At 36.7% G+C, this 19,979-nt stretch overlaps 1 protein-coding gene across 3 annotated transcripts; it reads left to right on the top strand.

Annotated features, from left to right (window-relative positions):
* Positions 1 to 3,395: 3,395 nt before the first annotated feature.
* Positions 3,396 to 13,453, top strand: LOC125475404 (CMP-sialic acid transporter 2). Of its 3 annotated transcripts, none has more exons than XM_048580126.1 (16): positions 3,396 to 3,550; positions 4,103 to 4,309; positions 4,990 to 5,106; positions 5,593 to 5,649; positions 5,951 to 6,028; positions 6,562 to 6,606; positions 9,209 to 9,268; positions 9,466 to 9,588; positions 9,752 to 9,829; positions 10,552 to 10,621; positions 11,425 to 11,532; positions 11,741 to 11,874; positions 12,040 to 12,119; positions 12,476 to 12,521; positions 12,609 to 12,671; positions 13,043 to 13,453. In XM_048580126.1, the coding sequence occupies exons 2-15, from the start codon at positions 4,142 to 4,144 to the stop codon at positions 12,657 to 12,659; spliced, it is 1,215 nt and encodes a 404-aa protein (XP_048436083.1). In that variant the 5' UTR covers positions 3,396 to 3,550; positions 4,103 to 4,141; the 3' UTR covers positions 12,660 to 12,671; positions 13,043 to 13,453. The 3 variants fall into 3 exon arrangements, with proteins under 3 accessions (XP_048436083.1, XP_048436084.1, XP_048436085.1); XM_048580127.1 differs by lacking the exon at positions 3,396 to 3,550 and adding an exon at positions 3,626 to 3,913; XM_048580128.1 differs by lacking the exon at positions 3,396 to 3,550 and having other exon boundaries at positions 4,102 to 4,239.
* The last annotated feature ends 6,526 nt before the right edge of the window (positions 13,454 to 19,979 follow it).

Genomic DNA, 19,979 nt, shown 5'->3' with positions numbered 1-19,979 from the left:
TGGTCATTGCATTGAAGTGTATCGATCAATGATCAATTGATCGTAACACCCATCCTTTTCCAATGGCTTGTGTTGCACGAGATCCTTAGTGTGGTCATGAGCACAATATATACGTGTTATGGAATTGTTCATCGCGTCTAGCTCGTATTCATTGATGGCATCATAATCATACTTATCTTCCACAATCTTGTTGTGGAGAATGATACACATCATCATGATGGATCAAAGAGCCTCGACATCAAACAATCTAGCAACAACCCTGATAATTGCCCAACGAGCTTGTAGGATACCAAAACAACGCTCCACATCCTTCCTACACCTCTCTTGACATCTTGCAAAGTGTTTTTCCTTTTCACTTTGTTGATGTGGCACTGTTTTGATAAATGTTGTCTACCTTGGGTAAATGCCATCTGCTAGGTGGTATGCTCCTTGGTATTTATGTCCATTGACCCAATATGTGACTTTCGGTGCTTTTCCTTGCATCATCTCGTTGAACACTAGAGATTGGGCAAGGACATTGAGGTCATTTTGAGCTTCTGGAACACTAAAAAAAACATGTCAAATCTATGTATCAAATGACGCCACTGCTTCCAGAATGATACTTTTGGCTTATTTTCTGTCACCATAAGCTTCTTGTGACACACTTGGACAGTTTTTCCATGTGCAGCGCATACAGTCGATGCTTCCAATCATACCAGGAAAGTCTCGCATCTCACCCTTCTTCAAAAGCTTTTGTATGTCCATTGTTATGGGTTTTCGAAGGTACTCATTACTGTAGAGGGCTTCGATTGCGAAGCAAAACCTCATCAGGGACTCTAGAATATTTGATTTCCTTATCCTCGCTATCTCATCCACTTGATCTGCAGATGCTCCATATGTAAGCATCTGCAAGGTAGCAATAATGTTTTGCTTAGGAATAAGACCTAGAACATGAAAAACATCCTTTTTTTGCACAAAGTATGGATCATGGTTGCAAACAGCAATCATGATTTTGTTGAATAAACTTCGTTGCACTCTAAAACATCCAAAAATATGATCAAGGAATAAACAGTTGGGGATAAAATAATCTTCCAAGGGATCTTTACCTCGTCTTTCCCTATTTCTATGCAAGTTTGAGGCACATCTGAGTTTGGAGATCTGACCCACACTTGCATGACACGACGGGAATGTGAGGTTCTCTGCTTTCTATGTTCATCATCCTCGTCCTCTTCCATTACGAACGCCTCATCTTCACCATCCTTGAGATTGAACAATTTTTCCTGTTCTGCCAACAATTTTTTTTGTTGCTCATCAATTTCATACAATCTCCTTGAAGAAGACATTGTAAGAACTCAAAATTTAAAAACAATGAAGAAGGATTCTGAGTTAGTTTGAGTTTGGTGTATGAATTAGGATGGATGTAGGGTTTATATGGACAAAAGAAAAGGATGAGGTTGTGGATAATGCCCCGTGACACTACATGATTGGTTGAAAATCTTATCAAAATCTATTCTAAAGGATTGTAAACAGATAGTGACATGTGGCGAGTCAAGATTGGTTCAAAATCTTATCGGAAATCTATCCACAAAATAATACTTTCGGATAATGACATGTAGTGTGACAAGATTGGTTAAAAATCCTATTCGAAATTAAAAATAAAAATATATATTTTTTATTTTATAAAAAATTTAATAATATTTTAATACAAATTGACTAGATTTTGGGCCAGCGCATTTTTTAGAATAGAGATGCATTTGGCCAATTACTGTTCATTTGAGTAAATTATTATTTATTTGAGTGGATTAAATGAGCTGGGTGTCAGCGTATTTTTTAAAGATGGAATTGCTCTAAGGAGTTGGGGCCGAACATCCATAAAAATACAACAAATTTATAATGCATATGTCAAAATGGCCCTTTAGCTCATTCTGTAAAAACTCCATATCAAGACAAATTCTTTAATAAGGAGTTTAGGGACTTGTTAACCCAGAGCCCTTTTTTTTTCAACAATCCATTAAAAAAATGTAACAGAAGCCCATGTCCAATAGTGGGCTTGGGACAGGTGAAATGCCCAAGCACACATCTGCGATAAGTTTAGAGGAAAACTCGTGCTCGGCATAACATTTTAAACATGTGTTGTTGAGTAGCTTCAGACGTATGCTAAGCTTCTCCACTGCCTCAAAGATTTATTGACCACTACCTCAGATCGGAGAGATTTTTCAATGTGAATGTCACACGAAATGGTACACCGCGTGTTTCCATGTAAATGGTAGGATATGTGTGTTAAAAGGTTAATAACTTAAAAATTAAAAATTTCCACCGTTTATATAAAAATACGTGATATATCATTCGTGTTCTTATCACAACTAAAAATTTCTCCTCAGATCATGAGAGGGTACATAGGGTGACACCATGACTTAGGCAAAGGGGACTCGTTAGCAAATGAACAAGCCACTATATAAAGGAAGAGGAAAATCTAGAAAAGGAGGTTTAAGAAAACAATTGAAGAAGATACATTAAGAAATAGTTTATGATAGACCATCATTACCCAGATCACGCATTTAAACCCCTAAAAAACCACGGTTGAAACACCTTACCAGATTTTGGCATTAACATTTATATGATAAGGATTCGACATGAAGACAAAGCGTTGACTATCGACTACCTGATATATTTCCCCTCCTCTTTTATATGAACTTGGAACTAGCATCGTAAGATAAATTTACATTGACGGAGTTCCCCTACACATCAAACATCGTCTAAGAACAGTTATACATGTTTTAATTGTAGTGGTAGAAATTGAACTGATTCTACTTGCCAAGCTTCAAATTCACCTAGCTTTCAACTTTTAACTCTTACCTACACCCAACGACTTTGACCACAATCAAATCAAAACTCAAAAGCTCCATTATTTTTTTCTTTTAATTCCGCACATGCTGCAATAATGATGGATGCCAACGGAGCTTACTTTAAAAGTACAACAAATTGAAGCGAAAGAAACATCTAAACCGAAAAAACAAAACCAAAAAATATAGCTTAACTTACCAGCACCCATCCGCTAAAGTTAACCATCTCATTTGTCACCGACTTTTCACTTCCCATTTTCCACCCAACCCCGGCGTCTCGTTGGTCCGTCACCATTGGCCGAGCGTCGGTCGGTGACAGCTCCCCAGCGAACAAAGACCGTGTTTGTGTAAAATGAAAGCAAAAAAAAAAAAAAAAAAATCATTAATTATTAGAAAATACATTTCCAGAGAGAGAGAGAGAGAGAGACGAGAGAGTTAAACAAGCCGCTCCTTCTTTCGTTAAACATTCCCCGCAGAATTCATCTTCTCTGTCCGTTGCATTTTCCTCGCATCTCTGGGAAATTCGAATTCCCATTGAAGCACCAAAACGAGGATTCCGGAATTCGAATTCTCGCCTTCTCCACTTCTCAAATCCCTTCTGTATTTTCAATCGGTTTCTGAGAGTGGTGGGAATTGCTGTGCTTCTGCGAGTGTGGATCGACCCAATTGAAGCCTCAGATCAATGCTCTGTTTGGAGGTGATTTAGCTCCCGTCATTGCTGCAATTCGGTTAGTAACGCTCGAATTGTCCCTTTTTTTAGCCCAAGTTTTGGCTGAGGATTCAGCAAGATCTGAACTCTGTCTGCGTTTGTATTCTTTCTGTTGTTATTTGATTCGATTTAGAGTTACTGTGAGGATTTTTAGCTGGTTTTGTGGTCTCTGTGTGATTCTGGTTGTTGTAAGGGCAAGATCTGGTTGAATTATACTGATTTGTGAGTGATAAATGAGTTTGAGGTGTTTGATCGAATTGAGCTGCCATTTGCCTTCCGTTTGGTTGCAAAGGAAGTGTATTGGAAAAAGAAATGAAGCTGAAAATATAAAGACGGTTTGGTAATGTGGTCTTATTGGGGATTGGAAGGCCTTGTTGATTTGGTAGGTCTGAACTCTGAAGTATGGATTTTTTATCCTGTCGTGCGTAGTTTGTTATCAATGGTTATGTTGCAATTAGGCCTATACCAAAAATTCACGAAGAATGCTTATTAATTTTTAAGAGGGTATGATATTATGAGATGTAGTGTTAAATTATGGATAAATTATGGATTTTTTCTATGTTTTTTGTAGTTTTTGATCGTTGTGTAGAGTGCGGACTAGGGAAAACTAATGAAGAACGGGATGATAGAATGTAGTGTATGCCATTCAAAGATTGTTGCCCCGAACTCTAAAGCTTTCTCCAGGGCCTATGACCGCCACAAGAACAGGTTATCATCCAAGCAACGTGTTCTCAATGTACTCTTGGTCGTTGGTGATTGTATGCTTGTCGGTTTACAGGTTTGTTTTCATATTTGATCGTGTTTTTCTTATCTTTCATGGGAATCAAATGATTGATTGCACGGAGAACTACTCAACTTCAAGTAGAGAAGTTTATAAGAAATGATATATGAAATCTCTAATTTTTAGAAACGTATTTGATAATTCAGCTTTCCAATATTTCTACATGACTGAACATGTTTGAGCATGTTTTTGCAACTATGAAGGTTGCTAACAATGTAATTGTTGTCAGCCTATAATATCTGCTGTCAACCCTCAAACTAGCACAAAACCACCCCTACCATCCTCATTCCCGTAGCTTCCACGTTATTACAAATGATTACATTGCCATCCATCTTTATTTTCATCACTATTACATTAATGGCTCCAGTAATTTTGTTGAATTTTATCTCCTGATTCAACATATATGTTTAATTTTCTTGTTTTGGACCATGAAGATGATTACCATACATGTTAGGAAGCATATTAAAAATGAAATCAAATTGATCATTCATATTGCAGATATAGTCGCACTAACAACTGTTTCAAACAGTCCCTTAGGAAATCTATTATTGCTTGTGAAAACTTGATATGAGTTTATGAAGTAAGCTGCAAACTGTTGCTATAAATTTTGTGGACAGTTCTTCATCCCAATTTCATTATTACCTGACATGCTTACTTTTTTGTATTTTTGCTATCAGCCTATCCTGGTTTATATGTCCAAGGTCGATGGAAAATTCGAGTTTAGCCCGATTAGTGTAAACTTTTTAACAGAGGCAGCAAAGGTTCTATTTGCTGTCGTTATGCTATTGTTGCAGGTATGTCAACAGCTTCCTTTTCTCTCCCTTACTTAAATTTGTACGAAATCGTCATGCCATTTGATATTGTTATGCCCTGGTGCTGTTAAGTTCCAGCACCTGGAATAAGGTTCCATATGAAGTTTACTCAAAATTTTGACATGTCTTGTCAATGGCATCAACTCTTGTATTGTATGCTGAGGTTCTGAGATGAGGCTAGAAAATACCTTAGTGCCATGTGAGGTGCACTTGGGTGAGCACCCATTTATGCGTTGGTGATAACTTAGGAGCTCCCACCTATTGAAGATAATAGAATTAATTATGCCAAAAGGAAAAACTTGCTTGTGCGTTGTTTGCACGTTGCTTATGGAGAAGAGAGATGTCTGATGGTCATAACTCTCACATTCTAGATTATATTAGTTGACTTTTGCAAAGTACTAATTATTTCATTTCCTGATGGACTTAGTTTTCTTTTGTTCTTATTGACATCTTGGTTGAATTCTGCAGGCTAGGAATCAGAAAGTTGGGGAGAAGCCTCTTCTCTCAATTTCTACATTCATGCAGGTTGTCTTTTCACTGCGTGACAATCGTTAATTTTTTAAGCTCTTGTTTCATAATGTTTGTCTGTTCGTGATATTGTAACAGATGGAATTTGGGCACTCCCTTAGTTTGTTCTGCATGATCTGTTATTAGGAAACTGTATCTTCTCCTTTTACACTGCAGTCTGTTTTCTTCATTAAATAATTTCTTGGCATCCATGTTTGAACTATCTTGCTTAGCTCGTAAGCTTGCTCATATTTGAAGTTTATATGAAAGCCAACACGGTAATTTGTGATCCAACAATATTTGTTTTTCTCCTTTGCAGGCAGCTCGCAATAATGTGCTTCTTGCTGTTCCAGCATTTCTCTATGCTATTAATAACTATTTAAAGTTCACCATGCAGGTATAGTTATTTCATAGATCCTCTTAGCATGCATCTATGTGTTGTGGTGGCGTATATGGTTAACTTTCCAAATTTTAGCATGAGTGATGGACTTGTGCTATACCCTATATAGTCAAATTTTGGATATAACCAAGATGTTTAGCTCTAAGGGTTCTCCCCCATGTTTGAAGCCCTTTGAAATGGGTGTAGAGTATCTTGCAGGTCTACTTAGAAGTAGTATTTGCAGTGTTTGGCTAAAGAGGAATGATCTCACAAAACAAAGACAGTAAAAAATGGAGACATTTTGGTTAGAGATATGTTGTCATGCACCAAACTTCAAATGCAACATGATATGGTCATACCACAACTGCTTAGTTCCGAGCAGTTTTATTGAATAGTATGGGCTAACAGAATTGGCCATTCCTTAGGCTTCATGTAGTATTGGGTCATCCAAAGTTTATCCTGGTCTCCATTGGAGGTTACCCATTCATTGAATTTAGAGAGTTCTTTTACTTAATTATAGTCCATAAATAATTAAGTTTTTTTTTTTGCAGCTATATTTTAATCCTGCAACTGTGAAGATGCTGAGCAATTTGAAGGTAACAGTATTATTATCGGTATCTTAGTGATGCTAATGACAATTTCATGAATTGATAGGAGCATCAGTGTTATCTGGAATCTCAATAAACAACTAATGTGATTACTCAGTACAAGCATACTTTAAATAACAAACAAGCTTCATATCATAATAGACGCGTGTATCTTCAATGCATGAAGATGGAATGCGCACATTGGCTTAAAACGCATGTTTTGAAAAATTTTCTAGATAAACCAGGGGACCTTATCATAATTATAAAAACCCCTGGAAGGGAAGATTCCCTGAACTCTTGAAGTCCAAAATTACAGGCCAGAAGCATTTTCAATCCCAAAGTTCATGCATACCCACCTCTAAATACTGAAGAATCTTTCTATTTCACCTGACCCCAAAAACTGACAATGCCCAACAATCCGAAAGAATTTTTTAGTTTCTTGTTTAATTGTTTCTGATTTGTATCTGACCCCTTTTGGATTTTAACAAAAGGGATCCCTCTCAATAAAATAAGTATCTCTCTCTCTCTCTCTCTCTCTCTCTTACAACATACGCACACATCGTATAAAAGTATATCACAGAATAATCTGCACCCCTGTTGTTGCTTCCACAGAAGTAGCTTGGGATGCATTTTTGCATCCAGCATGAAGAGATCAAGGATTATTATATCGATGTTAGTGAATGTATTGGTAGCCCAATTTATGGATATATTGATAAATATATCGTAGTCAGTAGATATATCGACAATAAATTAAAAAATGGCGAATAGGTTCTTTAAAACATGAGAACTTTGAATAAACTTTAGGAAGTGTTGTGACAAATGACAATGCATACATTAGGCATGCATTTGGATTTCTTTTTTTTGGTTAACAAGAATTGTATTACTTATATATAGCTAGCATTATAGTCTAGTGATATTTTTGTTCATTTATAAGTTGAATGTATTAAGTTCGACTCGAATGACAAGTTTAATACCTAATGTTGACCTAACACTAATGAATTAAGTGCTTTTAAACTTCCTTTTCTTTCTTCATTCCTTTAAATGCCAACACCCCAGTAACCAGTCCAATGACTAGCTGAGAAGTTTGAGGGTCTTCCACTCTTTGAGTTGCGTGATCCCAATCCCAATTCATAAGGAAAACTAGCAGAAACATTCATTAAAGCTTTGAAAACAGTGGTTAGAGTGAGAAGGAAAAACAAGAACAACAACAACAAAGCCCTATCCCACTAAGTAGAGTTGGTTGTATAAATCCGAGAATTACGCTTGGTTTTGTGTCAATTCTTCCGTGAGCTCCAAGTACTCCAAAGTACCCCATGTCTTTTTCTAAAGTCTCTTTCTAAGTCTTCCTAGGTCTTCCTTTACCCCTTTTTCCCTTAGCCTTTATCATAATCGCAATTTTCTAACCGAAGCATGTGTAGGTCTTCGTTTCACATGTCCAAACCACTTTAACCGATTTTCTTTCATGTCATCTTCAATTATGGCCACTCATATGTTATGTCGGATATCCTCGTTCTTAATCCTGTCCTTTCTCATGTGGCCACACATCCAACGAAGCATTCTCATATCCGCTACACATATTTTTGCACGTGTTGATGCTTGGCCGGCTAACATTCTGTGTTATAAAGCATTGTTAGCCTTATTGCGGTCCTATAGAAACTTTAGTAGCATACAACGGTCGCACAACACACCCGATGCACTCTTCCACTTTATCCATCTAGCTTTTATTCTAGGGAACTTTAACAAAAAGCTCCCGGTACTATTCACTTTAATGAAAAACCATATTTTTACACTAAAAAGTCAATCCTGGTACTATTTACTTTACCATTTATTTTGTCCTTATCGTTAAAACTCAAAGTTTTCAAGCCCTTTTCATTAGTTTTCCTTTTATTCTATGCTTGAGATCTCCAATTAAAATATTCGTTCTTTGCCAGGACATATCCAAGATAACGAAAATGTTCACTCATTTGTAGTTCTTGATCTCCAATCCTCACCCCTTTCTCATTTGGACCCCATTCCCATTGAACCTGCACTCCGTATACTTTGTCTTTGACCTACTTAGGCGAAGACCTTTAGATTCCAACACTTCTTGCCAAAGGTTAAGTGCTCCCTCCTGCGTTTCATCTATCAACATTATATCATCTGTGAAAAGCATACACCAAGGGCTGTCATCTGCGAGAAACATACACAAAGGGATATCATCTGTGAAAAGCACGCGCCAAGGAGTGAGAAGAAAATCACTGAAAAAGAGTCGATCTCTCTTGAAACTATCCGATATCCACCCAAATTTCTCAAAAATCTTCCAATTGTGACCAGTTATACACCAAATAACGAAATTGAGTCAATATTTCCAATTTACAGAAATTTTGGAGATTTTTGGCGAAACTATGGACGTATATTGCCTTACATCCGTATTGATTGTTGGTAAGCCAATTTTGCCGAAATATTGGCGATATTTGGGTGATATCGGCGATTTTTCAATCTCAGGAAAAGATAAGCTAACAAGGCCTTGTTTTGTTCACATAGTTTCACCTGTAGAAATCCTGCAGGTCTCCTTTTAAGGAGTTAGATATGTCATTGTTTTACTTCAACAAGTTTGACTGTGGACATGTAGGTGTTGGTGATTGCTGTTTTGTTGAAAATGATAATGAAGCGCCGATTTTCAATAATTCAGGTTAGTACCTTTCCATTTTTTAATCTCTCCAGTCAAGAACAAGAAAACATTTTCTTTTACTCCAGCTTTTCTGTTCTTTTCCTGTTTCTACAAACGGGGAGTAGTCAGTTATAGAACTTTGGATGATCTTATTTGAACACATTCCTGTGGGTGCTATGATTGCTATATCTTATCAAACTGATAATACTTTGATACAGTGGGAAGCCCTTGCTTTGTTGCTCATTGGAATTAGTGTAAATCAATTGCGATCTTTACCCGAGGGTTCCACTGCTTTAGGTCTTCCAGTTTCGACGGGCGCATACATCTACACATTGATCTTTGTAAGTGATTAATGATAATTGTTGTTTCTAGTGGTGATGTCCTGTTTAACAGGCACCTTTAGGTGCATAACTCCTTTTACTGGCTTGAATAAAGTATTCTTCGAAATTATGTTCCAAGACATTTATATGCATGTTGGAGACTTATCTCAGATTCATCTTACAGGTAACAGTTCCATCATTGGCCTCTGTTTATAATGAGTATGCTCTGAAGAGCCAATATGACACAAGCATATACCTCCAGGTGAGTTTAGGACTTTTATGACTTGTTTTTATGCCGAGGCATGAAAGTAAGTGGGGTTATTATTATTCTAGGATGTTGAGGAATTGATTTTTCTAGAGGTAGCAAATAGCCATTTGCTTCGATACCTGTAATTTGTGTCAATACTTACCGGAGTTGGCCCAATCTATCATCAACATGGATCTTGTTTACTCGTGTTGCGAATTTTATTTTTGGTGGAGCTTCCTGTTCTGTTTCTTTAAAATTATCCTAGTGATATATGGATAGGGTTGTATTTGGGATGGAATTTGAAAATGATGAGCATGCTATAGTCTCTTGGTACTTAGGTATCCCATATAGTTGAAATGTTGCCAAGAGTTCTCTCGATTTTTGGGTGTATAAGGAAAATAAACAGTTTGCCTCAAATTTTCAGTATTTCACTGATGTTGAAGCTTAGTACATGCGACAACATATCGCCGAGATGTCAGCAACAAGGTGGAAGGATATGCCTTTACCCTTAAACACTGAATATTTTTAATTATTGATTATTTTGCTTTGTTAGATGTCTAGCTTCATCTGTGACCAATTTGCTTCTGAACCTAGAGTTTCTTAAACCATATCTTAGCAACTCGTGTTTCATTGTATATCCTATGTTAAATTTAAGTATGGACAGTTATTGAAGAATGATAAATATAAGTCGACAATTTATCGTCTTCATCTTAAGTCTTCTTCTTTTGGCTTTGCAGAACTTATTCTTATATGGGTATGGTGCTATATTCAACTTTCTAGGAATATTGGTAATGGCCATTGTCAAAGGTATGAACAACACTATGTTTATTATTTTTGCAGTGAAATATATTATTTAGTTTTCTTGATAAATAAAAACATTCTAAACGAAATTCCCACATACAGAAGTAGTACACAGCAATTAGAGACCACAAAGTGTTATGTCACGGGCTCCATAAGTGTTCACTACTAAGGCTGCCGTGCATTGATATTGTCCTCACTTAACCATCTAGGCCCAATCCCCTGGGTGGTATCAAGACCAATGGACCTCAAGTGTGGGGTTTTATCTCAAAAGGCCTTGGTGCAACTAGAAGCGGAACACCTACCTTAGATTATTGTTGTACTCCGATGTGGGATTTTCTTCACATCCATCTTGGCTTGTATTGAGCCAACCTTTTTCACCCTCACAAGGCACATATAAAATCCAAATGCAGTGAAAGGAAGTTTCATTAATGCGCGCAGAATATCACCTTATTTTATCTTCAGCTATTTAAGATGCCTCCAATAGTTGATTTGTTTGCTTTTCTATTTAACCACGTGCTTAAGGAAAAAAATGGGTTTATTTGCAAAATTTCTTTATTAGTTTGTTTCAAAAATTTGGCATGTCATCCAGAGATTTGCCGTTCTATTCTCTTCATATCCTTAGTGATATTTACCAATCAAAATGGTTTTGGATAGAATTATTGTCCTATATAGTTGATTGATATAGGAGGGTCCAATTTACAAATAAGAACTTCATTGTGCTTTTTCACAGTGCTATTCTGTTAAGGAAATTTATGAAATTTTGAAATAGGTGTTTTGAGTTGTAACCTCATGTTGTTTGAATGTTTCAGGACCAAGTAGCTTTGATATCCTTCATGGTCATTCAAGAGCTACAATGTTTCTGATAGCTAACAATGCAGCACAAGGAATTCTGTCTTCTTTTTTCTTCAAATATGCAGGTTAGTTTTCTGCAATAGCCTCTTCAGGTTTACATGTCATGCCAATTTGGTATGGAAGTGCTTGCTGTATTATGGAGATTACTCCTAAGTACACTTTAATGAGCGAGATTCTGTATTCAGCTTATGATTTCATCACCTGTGGCACGTTTTTGTTAAATTTCATTTTCTTGTCACTCATTAATCGAAGGATGCCATTCAATGTTTTCAGATACAATTCTAAAGAAGTACTCGTCCACTGTTGCCACTATCTTCACGGGCATAGCATCTGCTTTGCTGTTTGGTCATAAATTGACTATGAACTTTGTTTTAGGAATTTCTATAGTCTTCATCTCGATGCACCAGGTAATCTTGATAAATGAGTTCTTTTCTTCACTTTAGTTAATAGCATGAAAATCTATTTTCACAAGAAAAAAATTGTATAATTTGGAGATAGCTTTCTTTCAATTTCTCTTTTGTTTTTCTGATGACATCATTTTCTGACCATTGTTCTTTTGTTTTTCTGTATAGTTCTTTTCTCCCATTTCGAAAGTCAAGGAGGAGGAACGAAATGGGAAGCTAGAAATGATAGATGTCGATGATAAACACAGGTATCTGCTCATTCTTCTTGCCCATTTGTCATATGGGGTAGTGGTGGGTGACGGCATCATTAGTTGGGAGTTGATGTAGAGATTACTGTGTTCATGTTGTATGCTTGACACAAACACCAAGCCAAGTATTAAATGTTTTACTGTTAGGCGCTAACAAGGGTAGGCCACTAAGGATAATGATTTTAAGAATTTTACGTACTTTCAATGTTTTGGCTTTTCTATAGCACATATAGTGTACATAAATCAACCAAAAAGAAATCAACTATGATTCTGGATGGGGATTTAGGTGACAGGCTAAAGGAGAAATTCATGGGGGGAAAATTAATTAATTTTTTCTACTTGTTTTCTTGATTCAGGTCAAAGGATTCCTTTATTAATATGGCAGCAGGGGCAAATGAAGAGGTTAGAATTGCAAATTACTGTCTTGTAAATATTATATGTTGATTTTATATTTGCCTCACTCTTTTCTTACAAATTTACCTTTTCCAGGCTAGTCATCGGGTGGGCCCTGATGAGAGACAGCCGCTTCTTCCGACCTAAAAGTTTTATGGAGTATGTTTTGCCCTTTAACTAGTTGTTGGATACATGCATCTGCTGCATATTTTACTTAACCATGTCGACCAACAAATTACCAACAAAAAGATGCATCGAACAGCAATTAACTGGACTAGTCTTTATGTTTGCAGCAATTAAATTAACTGTCATGTCCAGTACCCAGCTAAATAGATATTTGTTTTTCCCTGTCGGAAAGGCTAGAGTGTGCAAGTAATGTTTTACAAGACATGCGAGACATTATTTGGTTAGAGAAAATAAATATGTTGGAGCCTTCCTAAATGTCATTACTATCAGCCTGATATCTTCAATTGTAGCCAGCAGAGCTGGCGTTGTTCCGTGCATAATCAGACTTTGTTATTTTGATGCAGGATTCTTTTTTTCTTTTCTTTGAAGGAATTCTTTTGGCAGGAATTGAAATGATACGAGAGATTAAGCAAATCGAGATTCCTCAAACATTCAATAAATTTATCTGAGAAGAGATACTTTTCTACTGTTTTCCGGGGATCCCTTTTCCCGTGTCACGGGGTTTCCCTAAGTTGGCGTATAAAGCAGTTCATAAATGAATTCGGAGGATACACGGCGTTAGGTTATCCCAGCTTTTCGCTGCAGAAGATTGATAGAGAAAATAGTAATATGTTGTCAACAATTATTGGATTCCTACATGCACTTTACTTTAGCTTACCAATGTGATTTGTAATTGCATTCTTTGTATAATTTACCTTGGACCACATACACATTTCACCCCCAATGTCAACTTTTGAGTTTTTCTTTTTGTTTCACACTTTCTTGGGACACATTTTACCATGAAACATACCATTAGGTTGTCATCAGAACAAATTCGTCAACGCACGACGTCTCGGTTCATGCATTCTCATGTGTAAATTGTTCTACACATACCAATGCGTTATTGGTTTAGGACGTCATCGTGGCTGGAAACCCGTTTTATGTAATTTTCTTCCTATAAGAGAAGCAAAAATTGATCAAATATGGTTCACGTAATTCACCAAATTCTGGTTTGATTAAGAACCAGCAAATAAGGTGACGGTTGACCCTCGCTTTCAAGGTTTTAGCATCAATTCCTTTGCAGTCTTGGCTAATTTGCCTCATTTCAATTTGAGAATACAATTACTTTTGGTCACCATTGCTCGTCTCAACTCGATCTTGGGATCCGTAATGAACTACAAGCAAACACTTCAATAAACAAATGGTTGTTCGGTTACGTGCGGCCGTTAGGTCACCTACTTTGAGTTATGGACACACAAGGCCAAAACATGTGTGCCGGGCGTGCGATCCATTGTAACAAAAATTTGTCCGAGTAAGCTTGAAATCACCCTATCGTATTAGATCAACGTACAAGAATGTCAAATACTGCATCTCACGTACCAAGAGGAAAGCAGGCGAGCCCAAAGCCATATCTACAGGAAATCTTCAGTGTTCAAGCATTTTCCTGCATTCCCCTTGCCAAAACGCAAGAGACCATCTACCGTAACATATCGACTTTAGATGCAAGAAGAGATGCATCTTCCAACTTCACCTATGAAAAGTGAGGAAAATGTTACACAAATGACAAACATTAACTATCGAGGAACTAAGGAGGGCGAATTTCTAATAGGAACAAGCATTAACTGTCAAATCTATAATTAAATGCAAGGTTCTAAAAGTCTAGGCCTAGTCAGGCAGTAGGCTGGGGTCTAGCGCCTAGGCGGATTTAAATATATTTATTATATATCGTATACAAAAGTGCCTATTTACACTTAAAAATTATATAATTGTATTGGAATACAGAAATCGTAAAATAAAATGACATATAAATTATAAAATATTGAAAACATGGGGAACAAGCATGTAATAAGTGTTCGTTCAAGTATTCAACAAGTCTCTTACATTTTATTGAATAAAATAAAATGAAAAATGAAAGTTATCGATTTTCTGTCTAAGTGAGAGTTGCGACCTAGGTGGGTGCCTGGGCGGGGTCAGGCGGACGCATAGGCAGATCTATGTGTCATTTCATAATTTTCAAATGCCTAGGGATTAATTGGGATGGTGGCTAGTCGTCTAGCGCCGTCTGAGGATTTTAGAACAGTGAATAAATGTAAGAGAGGGAGCAAAAGGATACACAAACTAAGATATGCCTAGTAGTCCAAGAAATTCAAAAAAGAGGTGGAAATCCTATTTTGTGAAAACCTGCTTGGCAAGAGCATATAGAGTAATAAATCGAGTCTTTTTTTTTTCTTGAATCATTATATGAACTAGAGTTAAGCACGAAGAAAAACTAGTGAGTCTTCGGGATTTTTTATGGGAAGTGTTATTAGAACTCCTAAAATCTCATCTTACACTTCTTACTAGTGTATTTTTCTTTCTAATTATAGAAAGTTTGGAGTGCAAAATGAGATTTTTGAAGGGCCAATAACAATTTCCTTTCCTATAGGCAAACTTTTTACGCGAGTTTGTTGACCCATTTCAAGTTGTGCTTCTTGATTGCCCCCTAAATTTTTCATGGGCCTCATGGGCATGCCGGGAATTTACTCAAATAGGGAACTGGGGGGTGCGAGCGTGCCACTACTAGATGTTGCTAGTAGATGGGTTTTGAATGATTGAAGTTATGCCTGAGTTCGACTTCTAACCAAGAGATTGTGCCATTGAGTGGGAGTGGCTTAAATCAAGGTTCTTTCTTTGCCCTAAAGATAAGGACTTTAATTATATGGAGAAATGTAACAACAACTAAATGACAAGGTTGCTGGAAGTGTGATGACCGAGGAAAGTAAATGACTGGAAATGAGTTGTATAGAAATGTATTTATTTAAAGTACAAAGCATTCTAAGTACAAAGGGATGCCAAATACAAGGTTCGAGCTTGTTCTCGAGGGATCGGGCAATTTGCTCTAGTCTTGTGACAATTTCTGGTGGTTTGGGGAATGACTTTGAGGGTTATAAATAAAACTACAAATGAGATCGATACTACTAATGAGCAACAAAACTAATAAACAAGGAAAGTAAGGGATGCTTGGCTAAAGCTAAATGTCTACAAGGAGATTGATGAGCTGATTTGATCGTTTGTTTGCGTGTCCCTATTCCTTGTGCCTTTACTTCTTTATATAGAGATCTGAGAGAACCCCTTGATGGGAACATTGAACCTGCCTGAATGCACTTCACTGCCAGCTTGCATTGTGAAATAATATTAAAATAAGCAAGTTTGTATCTCCATCGCATGCTTCCACCACATGTCTATTCCTCACTTGCAATAAAATAATTAAAAGAAGCAAGCTAGCTTCTTTCACCACATATCATTGCCCGAAAGTTCTCATATTGCATTCTCATCCACTTACAAAAAGGCATGCATTTGTCTTGATTAAACAAAGTTCTTGGTACACCTCCACCACCAAAACAAAAGGGAAAAACAATATTATAATGTCAAACTATCCTACTTACAGCCAAATATCTTTCCAAGTTAGCCTTCTTGAACAATAGTCCTCCAAATGCCATATTTAACCCGAATAGCCCAAATGAGTAAAACTGGGTACATTTTAGGTGCAAACAGAAGCTCCCCAAGTTTTACAAATTTGAGCAAAGTTTGTGAAACTTACGGCTCCAATATGCTCTTCCAAAAGATTGATGATATAGTAGGCATAAGAGACATTGAGCATGAAGAACACCTGGAGAAGCCTCGCCACTAAGCAATATTTTCTCTTGTAGAAAATGGGAATATTTGAAATTCCATCATGATAATAAAGTCACAATGAGTGGAAGCCCTTCCACGTACTGATCACAAAGGGCAACTTTGTTTGCTATGTCTTTCCAATAGTCTTGGTGGCTCCAGTGCTGCCAGGAATGATGTTGAAGGAAGAGGCACGTCTACCTTTTTTGTCCTTTGGTCGTTGATAAACTTGGCAAGGCCAGGAAGGCAATTGGTAGTGTAACTAGCATTGGAAAGAATATTGTTGTCTAGCTTGTATTCCTTCTTGTTGATACCAACAAAAAACAATGGAAGTATCTTTGTTGGTTGCAAAGGCGATAAACTGGAAAAATGCCTGAAGTCGGGCAAACTGGAAAACATAAAGAAAGGGGGAAAAAGAGAAGAAAAGAGAAAAAGAAATAGAAAGAGGGAGAAGAGAGACTTCGGGCAACTTTTCTTTTCTTTGTTATCTCTTTTCATATAATATATATATATATATATATATATATATATATATATATAGGGAATTGCTATTTGCACTTCAAATTGCTCATTCTACACTTTAAACTTTTTATATTTAGAAAGAAAGATACACTTACGAGAAGTGTAGAATGAGATTTTTGAAGTGTCAATAACACTTTCCTATATATATAGCTCTTTCGGGCAATGTGAAAGGCATTGAGGGAGAGATAGGAAGAAAGAGAAAACAAGGAAAAGAAAGAAAAAGAAAGAGAAAGAAATAATAAGAAAGAAAAAGAAAAGAGGGTTCTCCCTCTTTCGGGCCAAAGGTAACAAAAGAGATAAGGAAAAGGAAAAGAGAGAGTAAGAGAAAGAAATAATAAAAAAGAAAAAGGAAAAGAGAGAGAAAGAGAAAGAAATAATAAAAAAGAAAAAGAAAGAGAAATAATAAAAAAGAAAAACCCCATTTCGGTGATCTGTCTCCCTCCATTTCCCACTTCTTTCGATATCAGATCTCTCATCTGTCAACTTCAATGGCTTCCCTCCCTCAAGCTTCTATTGCCATTTCCACCTCTTTTAAGCCCGCTCTGGCACCCAGCAGCAGGAGCTCTGGTTTGAAATCAGTTTCTTTTTCCATCACTGGAAAGCTCTTTCCACCCATCAGTTCCTGATCTGGGCACTTCCAAGTTTCTTATGCAGCCAAACGAGAGACTATCACCAAGGTGTGTGGCTTATAGTGAAGAAGCAGCTGGCCTTAACTGAAGATATCAATGTGTTTGCTGGCTCAAAATTTGCAGAACTTGGCGCCGATTCTCTTGTGAAAGTCCTAGGATGGGTACTAACTTAACTAGAATTATAAATAAATTCCAACTTAAAATTAGTTCAAATTGTGATTTATGTTAATCAGTTATGCATCTTTAATCCTACACAAAATATCCAGCATAAATATAAAGAGTACACAACTGATGTAGGATTTTACGAGGCAAAACCCACCACTGGGAAAATCCTCGGGCTACCAAGCCAGGAAGCACTAAGAAAGAAGGAATACATAAAGACTTACAAAAAACTCATCAACCAGACACACATACCAGTTGGCAGCTTTGTATTCGCGCTTTGCTACTCGATCTTTCTTCAGTCTTCGAGTTGGAGTGGCATGACACTAACTCGATCGTCAATCACTTTTTCCTCGAATTTTGCAAGATACTAACTCGATCATGCAGAATGTTTATATGATGAAGTGTTTGGTTGAAAAATCAATCAATTACGAAAATCACAAGGCATATTTTCATAATTGACATTCAATAAAAAACCAAATGAAAATCAGCATGAAAATAATATTTTCCCGTTAAAAACACATGCTATTCAAACCACAAGATGGCAGCCACTGAAAAGTTAATTTTAGATTAATGCACTGAAGGTAATGTTTTCTCTTTTAAAAACCAAAGTTGCTGCCAATCTTGTTCCCAAAAAAATCATGCATATGCGGCACCTTGAAAACAATTTCAAAGCTTCCTTATAAATCCTCAATGCACGGGAACCAATTTAAACTGATAAGATTTCATAACTAAAACCGGTTTTAGCTAAATTGACAAACCTTTTAAAACCACAACTCCTAGACACACACGGCAACAACTTTTTCTTTTTAAAACAATGACAACCATGCAATCCATTTAGTTGGATGCAATCAGATAAGTCTTTTGAAAATCCAATCAATTTATCTTGAAAGTAGTTTTAATAAAAGACCTATCTCAAATACAATATCATGAGATATAGATGAATGTAATTGGATGCATGCATGCAAACATACCTGAATGTGTATCTTGTTCACGTAACATCTTCTCATCAAAAGAGTAAGAGACCTCCTAGACTTGAACAATTACAATTGAAAATATATAACAAGTCTAAGCTATTACAGACTCATGCATTTTGTCAAGAATTGCCAATATTGGTCTAACAATCTCCCCCTTTGGCATTTCCTTGACAAAACCCTCAAATACGATATTTTAAAAATTTAAAATTTATGCATTGAAGTCTGTAATCTGCACACATTAAACAAAACACCCGTGACGTACAAAAGATAGATGTTGCATGTTTACTAAGAAATAAGGATAATCATTCAACTATCTTTCATCATGCAAAAGAGAAAACTAAAAAGAAGCTTTATTATGAAATAATGAAATAAAGATAATCATTCAAACATGACGTATCATCCAAATAATAAACTAAAAGAAACCCTCACTGACTAAAACATTATTCTAGCAAAAAAAAAATCACTTCCCTTAACTACTAACTAAAATCTCTCCCCCTAACTATAGTCTCTCCCCCTTTTTGTCATAGGAAAAGCCAAATTAATCATGCTTAGGCAACGATTCGTCATCAGTAACCCAGTAGAGATCTTCCTCAGGATCTTCCTCTATATCATCGTCTGAAGTAGGAGTTGGCAGCGGTGTGCGTTCCAGAATTGGTGGACATGGAGTATGAGAAGGTGGTGGAACACTGGCAGGACGGAAGTCAGACTCATCATCAGAGGATGAAATATGAATGAGAGGAGTAAGCATGTGATTGGGGATACGATGGATACATTGCTCCAATTGAGAAAGTCGATGACTAAGATCCATGATAGAAATCTTAATGAACTGCTCCAACTGAGAGAACTGGTTGCTGAGATCAAGAAGACGCTTGAAAACCTCAGTGGGACAATCAGCAGAAAAAGTTGAAGAAGCAGGTGGGGACGAAAACAATCTGTGCGGGGAGAAGAGAAGGAAGGAATAATGCTTGGAGTTGTGCCTTTCAAAGCAGGAGAACGTGCAGACTTGCGTGATGAAACCATAATGAAAAAATTGTATGGAAAACAAAAATAAGGACGACAGCAAAGGAAGATGGAGGCCACGGTATAAATAACAAACGAGGAGGAGATGTTCGACTGACAAAGAACAAAGGAAAAGCACGGGAATAAAAAGACCAAGCCAAAATAGAAGTCCAAGTTCAATCCAACTTAAAAGACCAAAGAGATAAGCAGAAAAAAATAAATAAATAAAATAATAGAAAGATGAAAACGACTCATTATCTAGAAAACAAAGGGGATAAAGCAAAGAAAGAGAAAAAATAAAAAAACAAACAAAACGTCAGACTCATGCTAAATCCTATGCTAAATCCTAAAGAACATTATCTAGA

The sequence above is a fragment of a genome, unplaced genomic scaffold (assembly GCF_019419815.1).
Source record: "Pyrus x bretschneideri cultivar Hongxiangsu unplaced genomic scaffold, Pyrus_bretschneideri_v1 Contig147, whole genome shotgun sequence".
In the NCBI taxonomy this organism is placed as follows: domain Eukaryota; kingdom Viridiplantae; phylum Streptophyta; class Magnoliopsida; order Rosales; family Rosaceae; genus Pyrus; species Pyrus x bretschneideri.
This window is presented reverse-complemented; position numbering and strand designations above follow the sequence as displayed.

Bases quoted from the DNA above. Each gene is read 5' to 3' on its own strand.
- LOC125475404 (XM_048580126.1), top strand. From the start codon at position 4,142: ATGAAGAACGGGATGATAGAATGTAGTGTATGCCATTCAAAGATTGTT. The intron at 6,029-6,561 runs GTATAGTTATTT...TTTTTTTTGCAG, and splicing joins ATTTAAAGTTCACCATGCAG to CTATATTTTAATCCTGCAAC. The intron at 11,533-11,740 runs GTTAGTTTTCTG...CAATGTTTTCAG, and splicing joins TTTTTTCTTCAAATATGCAG to ATACAATTCTAAAGAAGTAC.